Raw genomic sequence first — 18,759 nt, 5'->3', positions numbered from 1 at the left:
GGTTAAAGAAAGCCAGATGAAAAGCACAAGAGCCCAAATAAATGGAAGACAAATTAGACCAATGATAATAAAGAATAATTAAGATAAATAAATTAAAAAAAAAAATCCTGTCTGCTAGAGTTGGATCCAAAGCCGGCTTATAGAATACATCTCTAAGCAAACTTCTAAGACTTTTCCTCTTCACATCTCTTTCACTTGACTCTCTTTAGGTAATGTCTATGTCCTCAATTTGTCTCTTCCTCAAACCTTCTCCACCTTCTCCTTTCTATAATACCCTTCCCTCTTAACTCTTAAGTCTCCATTTTCTCACATATAATTCCCATCAAATAATTAAGTACACATACCCTCATCATTTTACCATGGACTTGAGCTACCCGCCTGAAGAGTCGTATTCCAAGAGCTCCAGCGAAGAAACTGATCGATCATCTGAACAGAATAATGATGATACAGGAACTGGAAGATCCTATGAGTGTATCTTTTGCAAGAGAGGCTTCAACACAGCACAAGCTTTAGGTGGACACATGAACATACACAGAAAGGATAGAGTCAACAAAACCAAACCCAGTTTCCCTCCTTCAAGTTCAAACAAAGTTGATGACAACAACAACTATGCAGATCTAGGGTTCTATTCAGACTCTCCAAGCCATCCTGCTCCTGATGCTAGAAACTACCATCAAGTTTATTCTTCTGCAACAACACATGTACAATATGGTGAGGTCTTGTGTGTAGAAAACCAACGGGAGCATCACCAGTTTGGACAAGATTGGAGGCAGAGAAATTTGAGCTTGTACACTAATCCATTATGTGTTCGTGAAATTAAAGACAAGTTTGAAGACAACAGTGTAGAGAATGATGGTATTGATTTGGAGCTGAGGCTTGGTCATCATCCATAACATGATTATACATATATCTATTCTATCTTTCAATAAGCATGTTTTCTTAGGAGAGCTTGGGGCTTTTTCAAGGGAGAAATTAATTAAGATGGGGTACTCAAGGTTCTGAAGAGGAAGGTACTCAAAAAATACTTTCTATCCTAAAAATATAATGTCTAGCTAGCCCTAAATCTCACTATCTAGAATTCTATAACAGAATTCCTAATCATGTGAATGTTTCTTTTGGTACTCATTTTTGTTTTTTTCAGTTTTGGTATGCAGCTACTTATTGCTTGTTACAACGAAAATTACTCGAGGTTACTTCTATTATATATTTATATGCATTTTTTTTAGAATGAAAACGTTAAACATATAATCCAAAAGCTCTGTTCATAAAATATGGAGATTCTGTCGTTTTTCGGCTGGTCCTTCATCTGCTTTGCATTGTTTGAAGACAAATGTTCGATAACGTATAACTGCTCCGGAAGTGTGACTAGGATTAGTTATAGACTCGCAATTAATAAATTAAGGGGAGTATTAGTTTAGTAAAATCATGTGGAAAGAGGTGTATAGTTCAAGCTATTGCCTTAGATATAATAATGTCTATGATTTCATACAAACGATTGAAGTTAATTTTCTTTGTTTACGTGGTATCGAAGCAATAAACAAAATGATTGATCTTGATTGCCATGTTACGTCGTGCACCTGTAGTGTAAACTTACGGCAAAAAGATGTTCATGGTCTTTGTGTTCAATAGTTGCAATATTAGTAACATTTTGATTGATTTTTTATTTTTATTTTTGTTAGATATATTAATAATATAGTCTAATAGTATATTCACATACAAGCTTAATAGGTGAAAGTATGATTATTTGGGTCAATATGGGCTCGAGCACAATAATTTGCATTATCTCTAGGATTTCCTAATCTTGGAGCACAATAACTTGCATTATCCCTAGGATTTTCTAACTCAGTTAAGCATTCCAAACTTGATGACTCTTGATATAATAATATTTCAAGCATCCCAAACCTTTATATCTCAAACTCATTACCTCCAACAATTTTTTGTGGTGGGGTGTGGGAGCTGATTATGTAGTTTTAGGCTTTAAAATACGGATGGAATTGCTTATATTGGCATGAATCTTATTAAGTAATTATGATATTAAAAAAGAGAGCAGAAGGCAAGTGCCTTGGTTAAAATATGTGCAAGTTTGGACCAAATATATGAAGTAGAAATAGTATTGGCTGTGATATGCTCCCAATTAAATAAAATGACAATCCAGTTCGATATTTTTAATTTTCACTTGGCTGACTATAACATAACACCCTGACCCAAATTACGCTTCATATACCCAAAAAAAAAACCCTAATAAGAGCACCGTATAAATGTATCTATTTGGATTGGTGTAAGAACTATGAGAGAGAGTGTACCGCATAGCAAATATACGGGTGCTTTATGGTTAAGTTAACCAATTTTTCTTCGAGCCTATGATAACAAGTAAGGTCTTCAGATATACAAGGATTTCTGCAAGCAACACAGCTTATTCTTGGAATTATGTTGGAAACCTAAGGGCAAATAGAGCGTCACTAAGAAAAGCATTATTGAAATCCATTTGATGTAGTTTCCATATCTTAGTAGCTGCCACGGATAGGAAAGTGCGCACTCTTACCATTTTGGCAACTAGCGCAAAGAAAATAGATAAAATCTTCTCCAGGGACTTAGTTATTTCCAGCAATGACAAACCTCGCCTTGTAGTGTTCAATAGACCCATCAGACTTGTACTTGATATGATACACCCATTTACAAGAGGTATTGCTCGTTTTCCTGCTAGCAAATCAGTAATCGTCTATATGTGGTTGTTCTCCACGACATCAATTTTGTGCTGCAAAGCTTCAACCGATAGAGGATCAGAAAGCACTTCCTTAAGATTGCGAAGTTCATTGCCTGTATCAATTGTGGCCAAGAAGGAACGATGCTGCGGTGTAAAACGAGAGTTAGTTACAATATTAGCAATTGGGAAGGAATATAAAATCATTAATGTGATATTTATTGATTATGGTTGATTGGTTTGGGCCGGCCAGGGAATTGGCTAGGCTGAGTATTTGGAGATCATAGTAACCTCATAAATAAATATTCGAAGAAACTCTCACTTGTGAGGGGAGTTAACAATTGTAAGACTCTCACCTTGAAGGGACAGATAGGTGGGAATTCAAATATGAATAATAAAATCATATGTAGAGAAAAAAATGGACTAAACATAAAAATATATAAGTGAAAGGATTCATAAATATAACATCCATATTAATTTTTATAATATTGACTCCCTTAATCGTTAATTTTTATTTAAGTATCTTGATTTTTAATAATTCGTCTTATTTTAAAGAAGGAAAGAACCCGATGACGAAGGAAGAATTGTAGAGTCACGTGCTGCTGCCATGTGGGTTGTGGCAACGACATTAATTTGTGATATTAGCAGTCGGAAAGGTACAATGGTAGAGGAAGTATTGGAATATTTAAGAGGGGAATAATCCGTTTACAAATTTTTTGTATAAATCTTTACAAATTACACTATCTTCTCCCGGAAGAAGATAGTGTAATTTGTAAGAGTTTGTAAATATAACCTGCCCCTATTTAAGATTGTAATTAATGAGAAAGTTCTTACAATAAGTTTTATATCATAACTCAATCAAACCCAACCCTACCTCTTAAGTTCTGATTAAGTTATTTATTATTTCAATTTTAAAAATTAATAAACAAGCTTATACAATACAATACTTACACCATACACCAGATGATAAAATGAATGTATCCAAAAAAAAATGAGAAAATGAATATTTATTGTATTAATTTAGGAAAATACATTTGTCATGTTACATGACAAATGAATAGTTGTTATGTTAAGAAAAAAACAAAATAAATTTATTGAATAATGTGTCCTATCACTTTTTTAATATTATATAATTTATCTTTTTCTTAACATAACAACTATTTATTTATCATATAACATGACAAATGCATTTCCCATTAATTTATCTTATGATAGCTAATGAATAAACAACGGGCCCAAAACCATCAATTTTAACATGAGCTGAGACAGAGTAACTTTTAGTCGAACCATAATACGAAGCTTTCACGAAATAAGAGGATCCACCAAAACAAATTGAGTGCTTGATTAGCATGCCGTACCAGTACCGAGCTAGCCTCGGAGCAAATCGGGAGGCTCCATAACGTTACCTAGTCCAAGGTGAACAACATTCTTTTAGCCCAAAAATGATTTTGGGGGCTTTCCTACAAAAAATTATCGTGCAAGTGGGCAAATAGAAACAGCGAAAATTACAATAGAAATGTTATTTTGACATTGGAAATATGCGAGTTTCAAATTTTTCTTACATTATAAATTGCTGTATCATTTTACTTTATCTTATTAGTTTACATAGATTCATATAAAATCTAATGATTCCACATAAATTATGTCCCCTCAATTCAGTGTAGATCATAGTCGAATGCAAATTGCTAGGGGAGTTATCGAAGAGTAGCCAAAGTCGTCACTCTTATGCTAGTTCATACACACCTCCATCTCTTAACTAAGAATACCGGTCCAATGTATGGGTGAAAGCGAGCTGTAGTATTTGACCGTTGTCAATTCAGCCTTAGAGATTCGTTGCCTGAATAAATTCTGCGTACAATCTCAAACGGCTTACCAACGATCATGAAAACTTGGGCCATTGTAAAGTAGTAAAGAGATAATTTAATGGCATCACTGCTTTAATTCATAAAATAATCGTTCGAGTTTGAATTTCGAAGAGACAATTACATGTTTAATTGAACACTTGGGAGTTGGGCTCTACTGGCAGAGTGGCATATTATGGCGAGGCCACAAAAGACCTACATCCGGATACAAAAAAAAATTGAAAAAAGGCTACACTTAATTGAGTAGGTGAAAATTAAAAATGCGTTTAGACGGTAATAGAGTCCGGCACAAAACGTGATGTCAAAATACATTTTCATTTTCCACATGCTCAAACAAGCGTATCCTAAATCAAAAGGAATGAGAAAATATACAGCAAATCCGATATGGACATTACTCATTGGATTCAATACCTGTTTAAAACGTTAAAACCTTTATACAAACAGTATCTTACAGGTAGTAGCATTAATTACAGTAATAGAGAAAATAGCTTCCTCCCGTATCTAACTTAAAGATGACAGTTGAATGAAAGATCAATTACCTAGTTAGGTAGTATATTATAAGAAAAAGCACAACAAAGGATGCTACAAGCGTAAACATTCTCCGGCTGGATTTAGTCTCGAATACCTGAAAGATGAGACAAAATAATTAAAACAGCCATGAAAAAGTAAATATTTGGTCCTGACCGAGAGAAGACCCAACTCCATTCCACTCCACCCCACCCCATCTTTTATGTTTCCCCAACAAAAATTAAAGAAGGCAAACGACCACGAATAGAAATAGAAAGAAAAAACTACAAAGAAACGATCTTTCTAGAGGCATATAGGATTACTAGTCAAAATACCATTTTAAATTTGTCCATGGTGCCTGAGAGGACTCCTCTTGATGCATCCATATCATTCCCCTAAATTAATACCACCAGATTACTAAAGCAGAACAAAGAATTAGCAGAAAAAATGGCGAATAATTTCTGTAGTTTCAGTAAACACACCATATGATCCAGCATGCGATTATGGCTATCGACCTCCTCGTGTAAATCGCCTGATAACTGTTGCAATCACACCCATTAAAAAAAATTTGCTAGTTGATAAAACTAGATATTTTAGGCCATCGCACAACTGACTGCTATTTACATCTGTATGAAATACAATTCTAAACACTATCTATATCTTTAAACACTATAGAAGTGGTCGGGTTTTAAAAAACAGATAGATCTTATAATACTAAACAAAGTTAAGAGCACCTGTTATACCATTAGAGAATGAGAGATAATTAATACTTCTGGTCAACAGTGAAGAAGATGGAGGTGAACAAGAATCGAATACTAAATTTACAAAAGCAAGGCAAAAAAAGAAGCAATTTAATGCATATGCAAAATTTCCAATTTCAAAGTCCAAAAGGTTGCAATTTCTGTAGTACAAATTACCTTTCACCTATCAACAAATAAAATAACAAGATATTAAGAGAAAACTAATTGAAAAGATTGAGATGGTTAGCAACAGTATTAACAAAACGATAAAATGATTACAAGGAACATCAACCACTTATATCTAGGGAGAACTAAATGAGGTCTAGGGCATGTCGCTAGCAATGGTTAACTTACTCTTTTTAGCAGATTGACTCTATCTTGCAATCCATCCACGGCTTGCTCATTATCATGTTCATCAATTTCATGGGAGGACGAGTAAAGAGATGATGCTCTGATGCCACCCTCCTCAATACCATCAAAAAGAGCAACTCTGCTGTTACGGTTGTCTCTAAAATAGAAAAAAATATGCAAAAGCCCCAAAATGGTCACATGACAAAACACAAACAAGAGGAATTACCCTTCTAGACAGTTTATAAAACTGAAGAGAGTCATCAGACATGAGCATCTCCATATTGCATAAAAACATCAAGATCGACAAATAAAATAAAAAAGAAGAAAAAAGGTTGTCTCAGCATTCAAATATCTGGGGCTATATATACAAACACCTAATTCTTTTACTAATAGAGTTTAATTTGGTTTATTATTAATTTAAAATTTTTCCTATAATTTCTCTGCTAGGTGATTAGATAACTTCCAGCCCAAGTCTTGTGCAAAATGCAAAAAAAGTTAACAACAGCTGTTATTTAAAAAAAAAAAAATTGTAGAAAACTACCGGTTGAATTCTTGGAGCATATGAAGCATGCTATCTAAAGTTTAGTTAATTACATGTTAGAGGAATCTGAATGCAATTTGAAAACCTCAAATTCAACCTAACTTTCGAGACATAAAAATTGACCACACATAGTTAGGTTCGACTTACTAGTTGAAACCAATTAAATCAGAAGACATGCTCCTTCAGACACCACCCCTGATATCTGTAACAGGAATCTAAATGCCACCGATAATCAAGTCATCAGATCAAAGTTATATGCAAGGATCAGTGAATTGTCGAGTTTGGGAAGAACAAGAGTACGGACACTCTATCTATACTTCACCACTTCACCTACTTCCTCCCACACAATTTCAATCTTACTGAGTAAATACAACGTGTACAACAAAGTTGTCCGGAATGAAATAAAATCACATATTTGAAACTTCCATTTACGAACCAATTATCCAATTACACTAATATAGTCATCATCAGATTGAAATCCGTCCATGGATCTGGATTAACCAAACAAACATTGCATAGCCTAGCATAAACGAATTCAATAACGACCACTACGATTCATCGAAGCTTCTTGAAATAATAAATTTCAAACCAATGATCCATACTAACCGTCTAGCATTCATGGCTCGCTCGATCGTCAAATCTCTGTTTCGAGGAACAAAATTATCGCAATTAATCAACCAAAAATTCTTAAAAATGAACACGGAAACCTAAGCAGCAAAGAAAGTGCACAAAACAAAAATCAGATCTGAAGAAATCTCGGAAAGTTGTACGCGAACCTGTGGACTTTGAAGCTGGAACTTTCGATCTTGCTCTGCAACGGAGCAGGGGTGAACGCAGAAGAGTTGATGGACCGAAACGATGGTTTACAATAGATTTTTTGGGTAAAGTGTATATCATTTTAAAAGACCTAAACTTGTCTAATTTTAAAAAGGAGAAAGAGATAGATAAAGAAGAAAAGAGTTGAAAAAAAAAAATAAAGGTGTGGGTCCCACATCTTTGTGAAAGTCAAAGGATATAAGTTGTGTCATTTAAAAAGATAAATATTTTTTCCTAAATTTTTTTATTTCACTATTTTAAATATGAGGAGAGATATTCTTACTATTAAAATTTTTCACTACCAACTTACCAGTGTTACTAGACCCGACCCGGGCATCGACCCGGTCGGGGTACTGGGTCACTGGTCGGACTGGTGGGTAACTGGTCGAACCGGTTGACCCGGATATCTATATATATATATATAAATTTAAAATATTCTCCATATCTAAAAAAGATAAGCAAGATTCATTAAATAAGCGCAAAAATTATCCTATCACACTATTACAAGTTCATACTTAATTAGTAAATTGCACAAAATAAGAACAAATGAATGAAACTACATGCTATCACTATGCCCATGGTGCCAAAGTTGTGTCAATTAGCTCTCTTTCTCTACCAAACTCATTTAAATCTTGACCAACATTTTGGTCTGTAATTCACACGCTGTGTGCAGCCTACACCATACATACTTCACACAAATCAAGGAAAAATATACTTGGAACCAAAAAATAAAAAAATAGCAATGACTCGATGAGATAAATGTTGAAAAAGATACCTTTCCGAAGAGAGAAGAACAACCAAGGTGCTCTTGAGGGTTTCCTTGTGACTCGATGAAGTAGTAGACAGACTTATGAAAATGACCCGCGATGAATTTTATGTTTTTTTACGTTTATGGCTGTGTTCTTTTTAGGGATTTCGCTGGTGAGAAGACGAACCCGTGTTCTTTTTAGGGAGTTAATTTTTTTTTTTTAATATAAGCATTTGACCCGCACCGGTTTACAAGACCCGGAGGGTCAACGGGTTCAGTAAAAACCCAGCCGGGTCATCCGGGTCATACTAGGCTGATTGCATGACCGGTCCAAAGTGCAACCCAAACCGGTTACCCCACCGGGTCACCGGGTCCGGGTCAACCCGGTCGGGTCGAGCCGGGTTTGACAACACTGGAACTTACTACCTATTTAATTATCTTTGGATCAGCATTTTCTCTCTCTTCAAAAACTTTTAAACATTCTCTCTTTGATCTAATGATGATTAAATTGGTAGTAAATTAGTAATACAAAATTTGAATAATAAAATTATATTTCCTCTTAAAATATTTTGATATTTAATCATATTAAATTTCATATTTATTGTTAAGGTCGGATTCATTTATAAAATTTTTTTATAAATTTTTATAAATTATATTATGTATTTGTGAAAATATATAGTATAATCTAGTATATTTTCAAAAATATATAGTATATTTTATAAGAGTTTGTAAATAAAAAATTTGTATATAATTAAATTTTTATTTCATTTTTCAAAATATCTCACTATTTAATATTGATAAAGATAAAATGAATGTTTACCAAAAAAAAATAAAAATGAAGAAAAATTGAATAAGATAGTTAAATAAAAATAATAAGGAATATATATCTTATATACACTTATATTATTCCGTATTTGGTGAATATTTATTGTCAGCATATGACACAAATAGGTTAGAATATCTTTCCCAATGAATTTTTATATATGTTTTAAAATTGATTTCATTTTTTTAATTATTTATACATTAATTATTAAATTATTAAAAATTAAAAAAATTATAATTATTAATTTAAATTGTTAACAAAAATAAAAACAGTAATTTTAAAAAATATATAAAAATTCATATATTCACCAAATAAATTTTTAGAAACAAGTTTGAAATTAATTATCAAAATTTTCGTATGTAACATAACAAAAATAACTGGAATATCATCAAAATGACAAAATATAATTCATTGTCACGCATAACACGAAATAATTCAATTTAAATTATTGCATGCATTAATTTATTTATTGAATGGGATTAATATTAATTGTGTCAAGCATATTATGCACAAGATTTTGACAGAGATCGAGATTTGTTGTTGGGTGAAAGATAATAAAAATTCTTTTCTAAACACGCATCTTGCGATGTTAATGGCTAGCCGATGACGATAATGGTGGCTGGTTTCCCCTCAAATCCCATGAGTGTAATATGAGGCTAAGTTTAAATAAAAGGGTTATGACGTTTATGCTTATATAAGAAGGTTGTGATATTTTTTATCTTATTAAATCCTAATTGGAGCTCCTAAAAATAGCCTATCAGTTGTGGTTTATAAAATGAGTCATTATGATTTAACTTATCTTATCTTAATGGATGTGGCACTCAAACAGCTGACCTCTATGCAGAACTAAACAATCCCCAATGATAAAATATATCGACCTAATACCAAATTGGTATTAAGGGATCAAAGATCCAAAATGGGTTAAAGAGCCAATTTTATTCTGCACCTTTATATGGATCTTCAGCCTGTTTTTATGAAAACAAAAAAATAAAAATACAATTAATTATGGGCCATTATAATTATAAAAAATTCTAATGGTGTATACATAGAGTATAATATTATATCATTATATTTTCAAGTATTAAGGAAATCTCATAACTTTTTGGTACTGAGGTCACTTTTGGGATTGTTTTTCTATAAATATGAAGTTTTTAATTTATATTATCACTGTCGCTTTAAAGTTTCTTTATTTCTATTATAGAGGAAAATGCTTTGCACTAGTATAAATCTACCACACTTCGAGCATACTTTACATTCATTAGTTATCACATTCACGCCCATAGGTGGTGTTTGGTTAGGAGCTCTTCAGCGGATATCTATCTTTCTCAAGTATGGCTTTTAGAAACACCATGTTTGTTTCAATGTTTTTCACCAAAAACTCATCTATCCAATTTGTCTGGATTTATGAGAAATATAGATATCCGCACTGTTTAGAAACCCAATTTGAAGGTGGGATTTTTCGAAAAATCGGTTATCTGACTTTTAATGCACTGTTGATTTCATAAAGCTACTTAATTTTCCCAGTAAAGTTTTTCCCCACCAAACAACTTTTTTTTACATTTTTCTACCTATCTCACTTTATCTATCTTTCCAATCATTTCTCTATCTATCTTATTTCCCTACTATTCCAAAAAAATTTCCTGAACCAAACGCCCCCTTAAGGAACAATTAATTGTAGCGGAATATTTTCCACATATGGTTCACTAAACTTTTAGGTGCTTATAAAACTATATGACAATGGGTTTGCAACATTCTAAAATGAATCGTTATTTGAACTTCAAATTCGCATTAATTTGTGTGTATATATAAAGGGAAAACATTTTCTCATGTTTTGTGACCCTTCAATTTGCGTGCAAAACTTTTCTTTTCTTTTTCTTTTTTAATAAATATGGGACTCACCACTAGTTGAGTCACAATATGAGAATTGAATTCTCATGCAACATGAGAAAATCAAACCCCATATATAAAATGGTTAATGTGGTGAATTCCAACAAATTTATTATGCTTTTGACCCTTTATCTTTTATTCCCTTAACTAATAGGGCTTTCGTTTGATCTCGTTGTAGTAATTTTTTTTTTCCTACAATAGAAAACGACAAGTAAAATAAAAAAAATATTAAAAGAGACAAATTTCATTTTGTCGATAGTCTTGCATGATAGGAATCTTGTTCATGTAACATAATTGTTATTAATCCCTAACTAATAACCGTAAAATTAATAATAGTTGGAGAGACAAAACCAACACATAACGGCTTTGTGGACCCAACTTAGTTTCTTGAGATGGTTCCAGGGTTTTTGACTTGAGAAATACGATTTGTTAAAAATTTCATCTGTTTAGTTCGTTGACCAAATGTATTGCCGGACTAATACAGGAAGACACGTTTCTGGAGGTTACGCATTTAGTCGCGCACCTTACACATGTGTGTTACATGTAGTTGAGTCTGATTTCGTTTGTCCAGTTTGATCACGTCTGTACCAGGTGCGCGTTTCGTACATGTCTGTACCAAGTGCGTGTTTTGTACATATTTGTACAGGTGCACGTTTCTTTCTGACCACCACTGCACCTGATGCGCATTTCTGTCCTTTCTAATCGTCCAGTGACCTATCTAATCCATTTTTTCTGTCCTCTCTAATTGTCCAGTGACCCATCTAATCCATTTTTCTATCGTCTCTAATCTAATTACAACCCGCTACATGTGTTCTTGACAAAGTTGCTCATGACGTATCTACCTTTTCTATATATGGCATACAAAAACAACAGAGCTATACGTACTCTCTTCCCACTCACTCTATTATTGAAGTTATGCATGTTTGAAGTGATCTCCCAAGTTTTTCTATATATGGCAAAACTCATCTCCCATTTATTTATATGGCATTCAATCAACAGAGTCCATGCTCCTTCAATTACTCTCTTCTCAAGATGCGTCATGTGCAAGTACGTGTCAGAGACGCGTCATGTTATGCGTATGTGTTAGGTGTAGGTGCGCGACTAAACGCGTAGCCACAAGTGTCTTCCTTCATTAGTCCGATAATACATTTGGTCAACGAACTAAACGTGTGAAATTCTTAAAAAATCACATTTCTCATGTCAAAAACCCATAGTGCAAAGTGGTACAAGGTAAGTTTTGATCTCATAAGCATAGTCTAAAAATAAATTTTACACAATTAATAAAAATTTCAATGTAATTATTTTGAGAACAAACATATGCAAGAAAATGTTTAATACTAATTTCCATTAATATGCAATAATCATGAAATTCTTTTGAAGTAAATTAACACGTTTTATCTGGATGAGTTGTGTTCATAGGATGATCACTGAAACATGATTTTAATTTTATTATTTGAGATAAAAATTTTATTTAACAAAAACAATATTTTGAGTTGAAAGTAAATAAATATATGATCATCAAATAAAAATATTAGTTAAAATATAAAATACCATAATGATCTACTAGAATAATAATATAGTGCCACATTCAATATATGTTAGATGTTGTGGAAATTAAACTACATTTTTAACTAATGATACCCTAATTAATTTGCATGTGAACATTGAACACATGAAATATTTTTATTGTGAAAAATCTCCTAGTTCTTTGATAAGTATTCATATGAATATCAATATTAACAAAAGTATCCTACCAATGCCGCTAAGGATTTTTTTTCTTTGTTTTTTAATTACTAAAATCTAGATAGGGTTGGTGTCAATTTAATCGTTTTGAATTGTGGCATAAGCTGCACGATCAGTCGATCATGTTCTTTTAGGCTGTGAGTCTGTGACTCCCTGCACTTTGACCCATGACGAAAACAAAAAGTTATTTTGGTCCGCGGGAAGAAAATAGGCTTTACTAGGAAAATGATTATCTTTTAGCATAGGCACAATTATAAGTGGAATCTATTTAATTATAAAAAAATAAAAATTGATATTACAAAAGAAAATTGAATTACACGAAAATTGATGATATATAAAAAAATTTATTCTTGATAATACGAGAATCTATGACGCACGAACATATGACACAACACGACACGTCGACACGTTAATTTTAGAAAATGTCATATTTCGACACGTTGAGACACGTTTTGATATTAAATAAAATTTTAATATATATAATATAATTTATATTTAATACATATAAAAGTTTATAATAAGTCATATAACCAATCAAATATTTAAATTTTATAACATAAATATAAATAAAAAATTTTTCGTACTTTGTTAATTTTTTCTCTCAAATTTCATAATAGAAAAAAATTAATTTATAATTTTTTTTTTATATTTAGTTAATAAAATAAAATTAAGATTAAAAAAAAAGTGTTCGAGCGTTGACCGCGTGTCCGAAAAAGTTGACTACGTGTCCAAAAAACGTGTCGGAAAGTTGGTTGCGTGTCGAAACGTGTCCGTGTCGGACACGTGTACGACACGCAAATTTTCAAAATTTGCTCGTGTCGGTGCTTGCGAGACAAGAATAGTTAGAGAAGGCTACTGTAACAATTAATTAGAGATACTATCAATCAATCAAATAGTGTAGCTCAGTTGGCGCAGGCGCATGGGAGCTTAGCAGGTGGGGTGAGACCATCAGAGCTAAGTAGATGAGAGTGAGAACATGTGTTACAATATTATATCCGAAAATATATAAAAAAAAATAAGAATAAAAAAATGGGGTTATATTGTAAAAAAAAATCCCGGTAGATAACGCCATATTTACGAGCGTTTAGGAATGCTACGATTCGGTGGTGCACTGCGAAGGCTGAGAGAGGGGGCAGCATCAAAGTGAAAACAAGAAGAAGTTTTCTCCGACGATCTCTGTTATGGTTATGGATTCGTTAAACGACGGCGTTTTGTGTTCCCCGGACATGGAAAAGTTCCTGTGTGAGTTGTTGCTGGATTCGAACCAGCCTATTTCTGAGCGCTTCAGAGCTCTCTTCTCTCTTCGCAACCTCAAAGGTCCTGCCCCTCGCAACGCTCTTATTCTCGGTTAGTTACTCCCTTTCCTTTTCTTTTTCACAACCCTTAGTTTATGTTAGGTTAGCTTAGATGATTTTTGATGCTTGATTTGTGCTTTTATTGTATTTCAGCAGCTCATAGACTTCTTTTTATTTTATTGCGAGTATATTGTAGCTGTTTTTGGAGAAGAAATTATTTTTCTGTGTTAATTGCATTGATTCGAGTTAGTTTTCCTTGGCAGCCACAAGGGATTCATCAAATTTATTGGCACATGAAGCTGCCTTTGCATTGGGTCAAATGCAGGAATTGGAAGCCATCCCTGCTTTGACCTCAGTTCTAAATGATCTTTCTTTGCATCCCATTGTTCGCCATGAGGTAGCCTTTTTATTTCTTCTTCTTTTTTTGTTTGTTATAGAGTAAAGTACCTTTGCTACTCAACAAAATGGAAATATTTTTTATGCTCCATTACCTCAATGATTTGGTGCTCCTCTCACAACACTAATTTTTTCTTTTTCTTTTTACCCCTGTTATTTTTCTTCTTTTTCAATTTTACCCTCCCGTTTACACTAAGGACCACCTAAAAAATGGTGGTCCCGGACAGCCATAAATTCTCTCCAACAAAATTCACGGGCCCTAATTTAATTCCTTAGGAAAAAAAGAAGTCAAATCATGGTTTTTCTGAAATTCAAAATAGACTTATGTTAGTCCTTTCGAGGGAGTAACTTCTTTGAATTTCAAAGGGACCACGATTTTGACTTACTGAGTCTATTTTGAATTTCAGAAAGACCATATGTTGACTCTTTTTTTTCTAAGGGGTTAAAATGGGATCCATGATTTTTGTTGAGGACCCGAGAGTTACTTTACTCTTTGTTCTACTATGTCTCTGCTCTTTTTTTTTTTAATTAAATCATTTTTCCAGTTCTAAGATGATTGAGTTTGTTATAATTGCTTAGGCAGCTGAAGCACTTGGTGCTATTGGTTCAGATGGTAATGTTCCTCTGTTGAAGAATAGCTTGGATTTAGATCCGGCTCAGGAGGTTCGAGAAACATGTGAATTGGCTCTTCATCGTATTCAGCATTTAAAAGATTCTGATAATGCTGATGAATTGTCCACAGCAGATGTATCTCCTTTTAAATCTGTTGATCCAGCAGCTCCAGCAGCCTCTTGTTCTTCTGTTGACCAACTAAGGTTTGTTTGGTTTTGGTTCATACTATTAGATTGAATCCCATGTTAACTAAAGAGTGAATTGTAGGTTGCTCACTTGTGTTAATCAATATTAGGAAGGTACTTCTTGATGAAGAAAAAGGGATGTATGAGCGGTATGCAGCTCTTTTTGCACTTCGAAATGATGGTGGAAATGAAGCTGTTGCTGCTATTATTGATTCCTTGGGTTCAAAAAGTGCTCTACTGCGCCACGAGGTTTGATAAGTTTACTCTTATTTCTGTAAATTTTACCTGCATTGAGTATGGTTTGTATGTATAGTCAATAAGTGATTAGTTATGCACTTTACATGAAGAGACATAAGGTGTGATCTAGAAAGCTACATTGTCATATACTAGCCTTTCTTAAATAAGTATTTGGTATTTCATTTGTACTTTTAACTGTATAACCATTTTTTCTATTCTTTAGAATAAAATAAACATGTAATTGTCATGGGAAATAACCAGTTGTTTTTAAGTATAATAAAAACAATCACTTAAACTTAAATGAGTAATAATATTAGATAACTGTTTTAAGGATGTGGCTTTGATTTGTGTAACCTGTTTGAATTTCTTAATTTTTGAATGCCAATATTTTGTGTGATTATTAGGTTGCATATGTTTTGGGCCAATTGCAAGACAAAGCTGCTTCAGCTGCTCTATCCAATATACTTAAAGATGTGAATGAGCATCCAATGGTTAGACATGAAGCTGCTGAAGCTCTTGGTTCAATTGCAGGTATTACAGGCAAATATTATTGAATGGTGTGATTTCTTTTATTCTCAAACTCATAAAATGAATTACAGGAGTGCTGTGTTTTGTGGTGCCATCTGTGTATAAAAGAAGAAATTCAATAATATCATATAATATGTGGAATTTATAAGTTGTATAGAACTAATGAGTATACAGTAGCAAACCTAGTAAACTTAGACTGCGACTTCTATTAATTCTAGTGACTCTGTTCATGTGTGTTTGGTTGTGACTTTTCCTGGTCAAAAGTAAGCTCATCCTCACCCAGTTAACAAAATGAATGAAAAGAATAAAAATTAAAGGTGTTGGATAAGGCACCTTTTGCTAATCAAAGAGATTTGGAAATTGTTTTCACTTTGCATACTATAGTATCATGCAAAATGCTTGTAGGAGTTGGAGGCGATAATATGTTTGCTAATCAAAGAAATTTCGAAGTTGTTTGCACTTTGCATGTTTAACTTTGAAACATATATGCTGATAGTAGGATGTGGGAAATAGGAAAGAGTACAAGGATGAGAATGGCTGAAGCTGGGTATAATAAGAGTCCTGGCTTTTCCTCAATTTAAAGTAGGGATTGAAGATATTGATTTTTTATTCTAATGACCAAATATTATGAGCCAACATTCATAATTCAAAAACAAATCATGATCAAGTATATTGAGTAAACTTATGTCTGGAATTCGTAAGGAGTATATAGCAGCAGTCAAAGTAATTTTTCTTTTTGGTGATGAGCAGCTATGTAGCACCGATACCGACACGGGACATGTGACACGACACGACACTCCGACAAGTTAATTCTAAAAAATGTTAGATTTCGACACGTTAGGACACGTTTTGATATTAAATAATATTTTTAATTTATGTAGTGTATATTATATTTAATATTCAATAATTTAACAACAAAATGAAACTAAACTTATAATATTCATCAATTTTGCAAAGAAACATAAGATATCCCAAATATTTATATTAAACTCAATAAAATGGTAATCATAATCCAACGAATCTAATAGTTGGAACTAAAAACTCAACGCTACGCAACTTTTGTAACTTTTTTTGAATTTCTATAATGCGTGTTGGAGTGTCGGAGAGTGTCGGGAACTGTCGGACACGATACGTTAGAATTTTTGAAGTGTCGGTGCTTCATAAATGAGCAGTCCAATTACACTTGGATTGAAGTTTCTAGTGACTCTGTTCAGTGTGTTTTGGATGTGACTGGTTCTGGTCAAAATTAAGCTCATTCTCATCCAGTTGATAAAATTAATTAAGGGGAATTTTTTTTAAAGTGTTGGATAAAGCACTTTATGCTAATCAAAGAGATTTGGAAGTTGTTTGCACTCTAAAGTATCATGCAAAATGCTTGTTGGAGTTGGAGGAGATAATATGTGTCACTTTAGAGAAGCATCTTACTGTGTTTTTATGAATGAAATCCTGTGTTTCAGTCTGAGATGTAAAATCTTTTTTCTCCCCAAATCATTTCTATTCTTCATTGAATATTGATGGGCTATCTTCCTGTTATCAGTTGCTATATTAATTTTCCGAACTTGTGGTGGCAACCTGCTGAAAATGATTGCGTGTGCCTATTCTTTGTAATTGAATTCTATAATTAGCACATGAATAATATTCATTTCTCTCTCTAAACTAGTTTTTATGTCAATGAAAAGTCTATAATATATGCTAACTTTTAGTTCATTTTACGGAGTTATTGTAAGAAACTTTATTTAATCTCTTGGTCTTCAATAAGATGGTTGTATTCTGCTGGGCCTCTTGACAGATAGTAGTTGACTACTTAACCATTTATTAGTTAACTGCAAAGCATTTAAATCTTCTCGTTTACAGTTTTGGAGTGTTAACATAGTTCTTTTGTTGTATGCAAGATGATCAAAGTGTAGCCCTTCTTGAGGAGTTCACGGCAGATCCAGAGCCTCTTGTCTCACAAAGTTGTCAGGTTGCTCTGAGCATGCTAGAATTTGAACGATCAGGGAAATCATTTGAGGTATACACCATAGTAGTTAGTTACTGAAGACTTGCATAATTTGCTTCAATGTTTGTTGACACAGCTTTCATTTTCTTTTGGTTGCAGTTCCTGTTCATGCGCACTCCAATTGTGTCCTAAATATTTTCTCGTAGTGATGCCTTTCATCAATGGCAAGACATGAAGAATGAGCCGCATGAGAAAGAAGAGGGACACGGATAGAGAAAGCGCAACTATGGGATTTCTTACTTTTCTTAACTTGCAGTTGATGAAATTAGGAAACGTTAGCCTTATATAAACATGAGTTGAGCTATAGTTTTATTAATTTATGAAAATAAACTTTTAGGATACGTTTTGTCAACATTATTTCCTGTTAAAAAAATAGGAAAATCCTGGGTTCTTTCTGATGATTGAAAGCAACTAGAGTTGAAAGAAAACGTTTCCTTCACTCGTGACATCAGATCCATGCCAATGCTGGGCTAACAACAAAATATTATGATAAACAATCCGGTACAAATTTTTCTTTTTTCGGTTCCCAACTTCTTCTTTGTAATGAGATTTTGTATAACAATCAATTACAATTATGTCTTATAGTAAGATGTAATTGGAATATTAAAGTTATTTATTTTTTTCTTCGTTGATTAGTTGACAATTTTTTGAGGAGAGAGAAAAAAATGATTTTTAAAATTATGATTATATTTTATTAGTATTTGCAAAAACATATATTCTTCCGTGAGAGGGGAAGTACATTTTCCTTTTTTTTTTTTGGGAATTTAAGGTTGTCGGTCGAGCAGTGA

At 33.0% G+C, this 18,759-nt stretch overlaps 3 protein-coding genes across 3 annotated transcripts; 2 read left to right on the top strand and 1 right to left on the bottom strand.

Moving 5' to 3' along the window:
- The first annotated feature begins 359 nt into the window (after positions 1 to 359).
- LOC133298687 (transcriptional regulator TAC1-like) lies at positions 360 to 994 on the top strand. The gene has a single exon (XM_061498012.1). It carries the CDS (start codon positions 360 to 362, stop codon positions 891 to 893), a length of 534 nt encoding a protein of 177 aa, XP_061353996.1. The 3' UTR covers positions 894 to 994.
- Positions 995 to 4,942: 3,948 nt separating this feature from the next.
- LOC133298698 (bet1-like SNARE 1-1) lies at positions 4,943 to 7,597 on the bottom strand. Its single transcript, XM_061498027.1, has 6 exons — positions 7,479 to 7,597; positions 7,309 to 7,344; positions 6,165 to 6,318; positions 5,553 to 5,609; positions 5,406 to 5,465; positions 4,943 to 5,188 (listed from the first exon to the last, which is right to left on the bottom strand). Exons 2-6 carry the CDS (start codon positions 7,320 to 7,322, stop codon positions 5,099 to 5,101), a joined length of 375 nt encoding a protein of 124 aa, XP_061354011.1. The 5' UTR covers positions 7,323 to 7,344; positions 7,479 to 7,597; the 3' UTR covers positions 4,943 to 5,098.
- A 6,192-nt stretch (positions 7,598 to 13,789) lies between these two features.
- LOC133298699 (deoxyhypusine hydroxylase) lies at positions 13,790 to 18,529 on the top strand. Its single transcript, XM_061498028.1, has 7 exons — positions 13,790 to 14,066; positions 14,278 to 14,411; positions 14,990 to 15,225; positions 15,318 to 15,456; positions 15,849 to 15,975; positions 17,865 to 17,983; positions 18,071 to 18,529. The coding sequence occupies exons 1-7, from the start codon at positions 13,901 to 13,903 to the stop codon at positions 18,101 to 18,103; spliced, it is 954 nt and encodes a 317-aa protein (XP_061354012.1). The 5' UTR covers positions 13,790 to 13,900; the 3' UTR covers positions 18,104 to 18,529.
- The last annotated feature ends 230 nt before the right edge of the window (positions 18,530 to 18,759 follow it).

The sequence above is a fragment of the Gastrolobium bilobum genome, unplaced genomic scaffold (genome assembly GCF_033153095.1).
Source record: "Gastrolobium bilobum isolate Gb01-03AN ecotype WA unplaced genomic scaffold, APGP_CSIRO_Gbil_v1 utg64434, whole genome shotgun sequence".
Taxonomy (NCBI): Eukaryota; Viridiplantae; Streptophyta; class Magnoliopsida; order Fabales; family Fabaceae; genus Gastrolobium; species Gastrolobium bilobum.
Note: the sequence above shows the minus strand (reverse complement) of the source record. Positions and strands in the feature narration are given on the sequence as shown.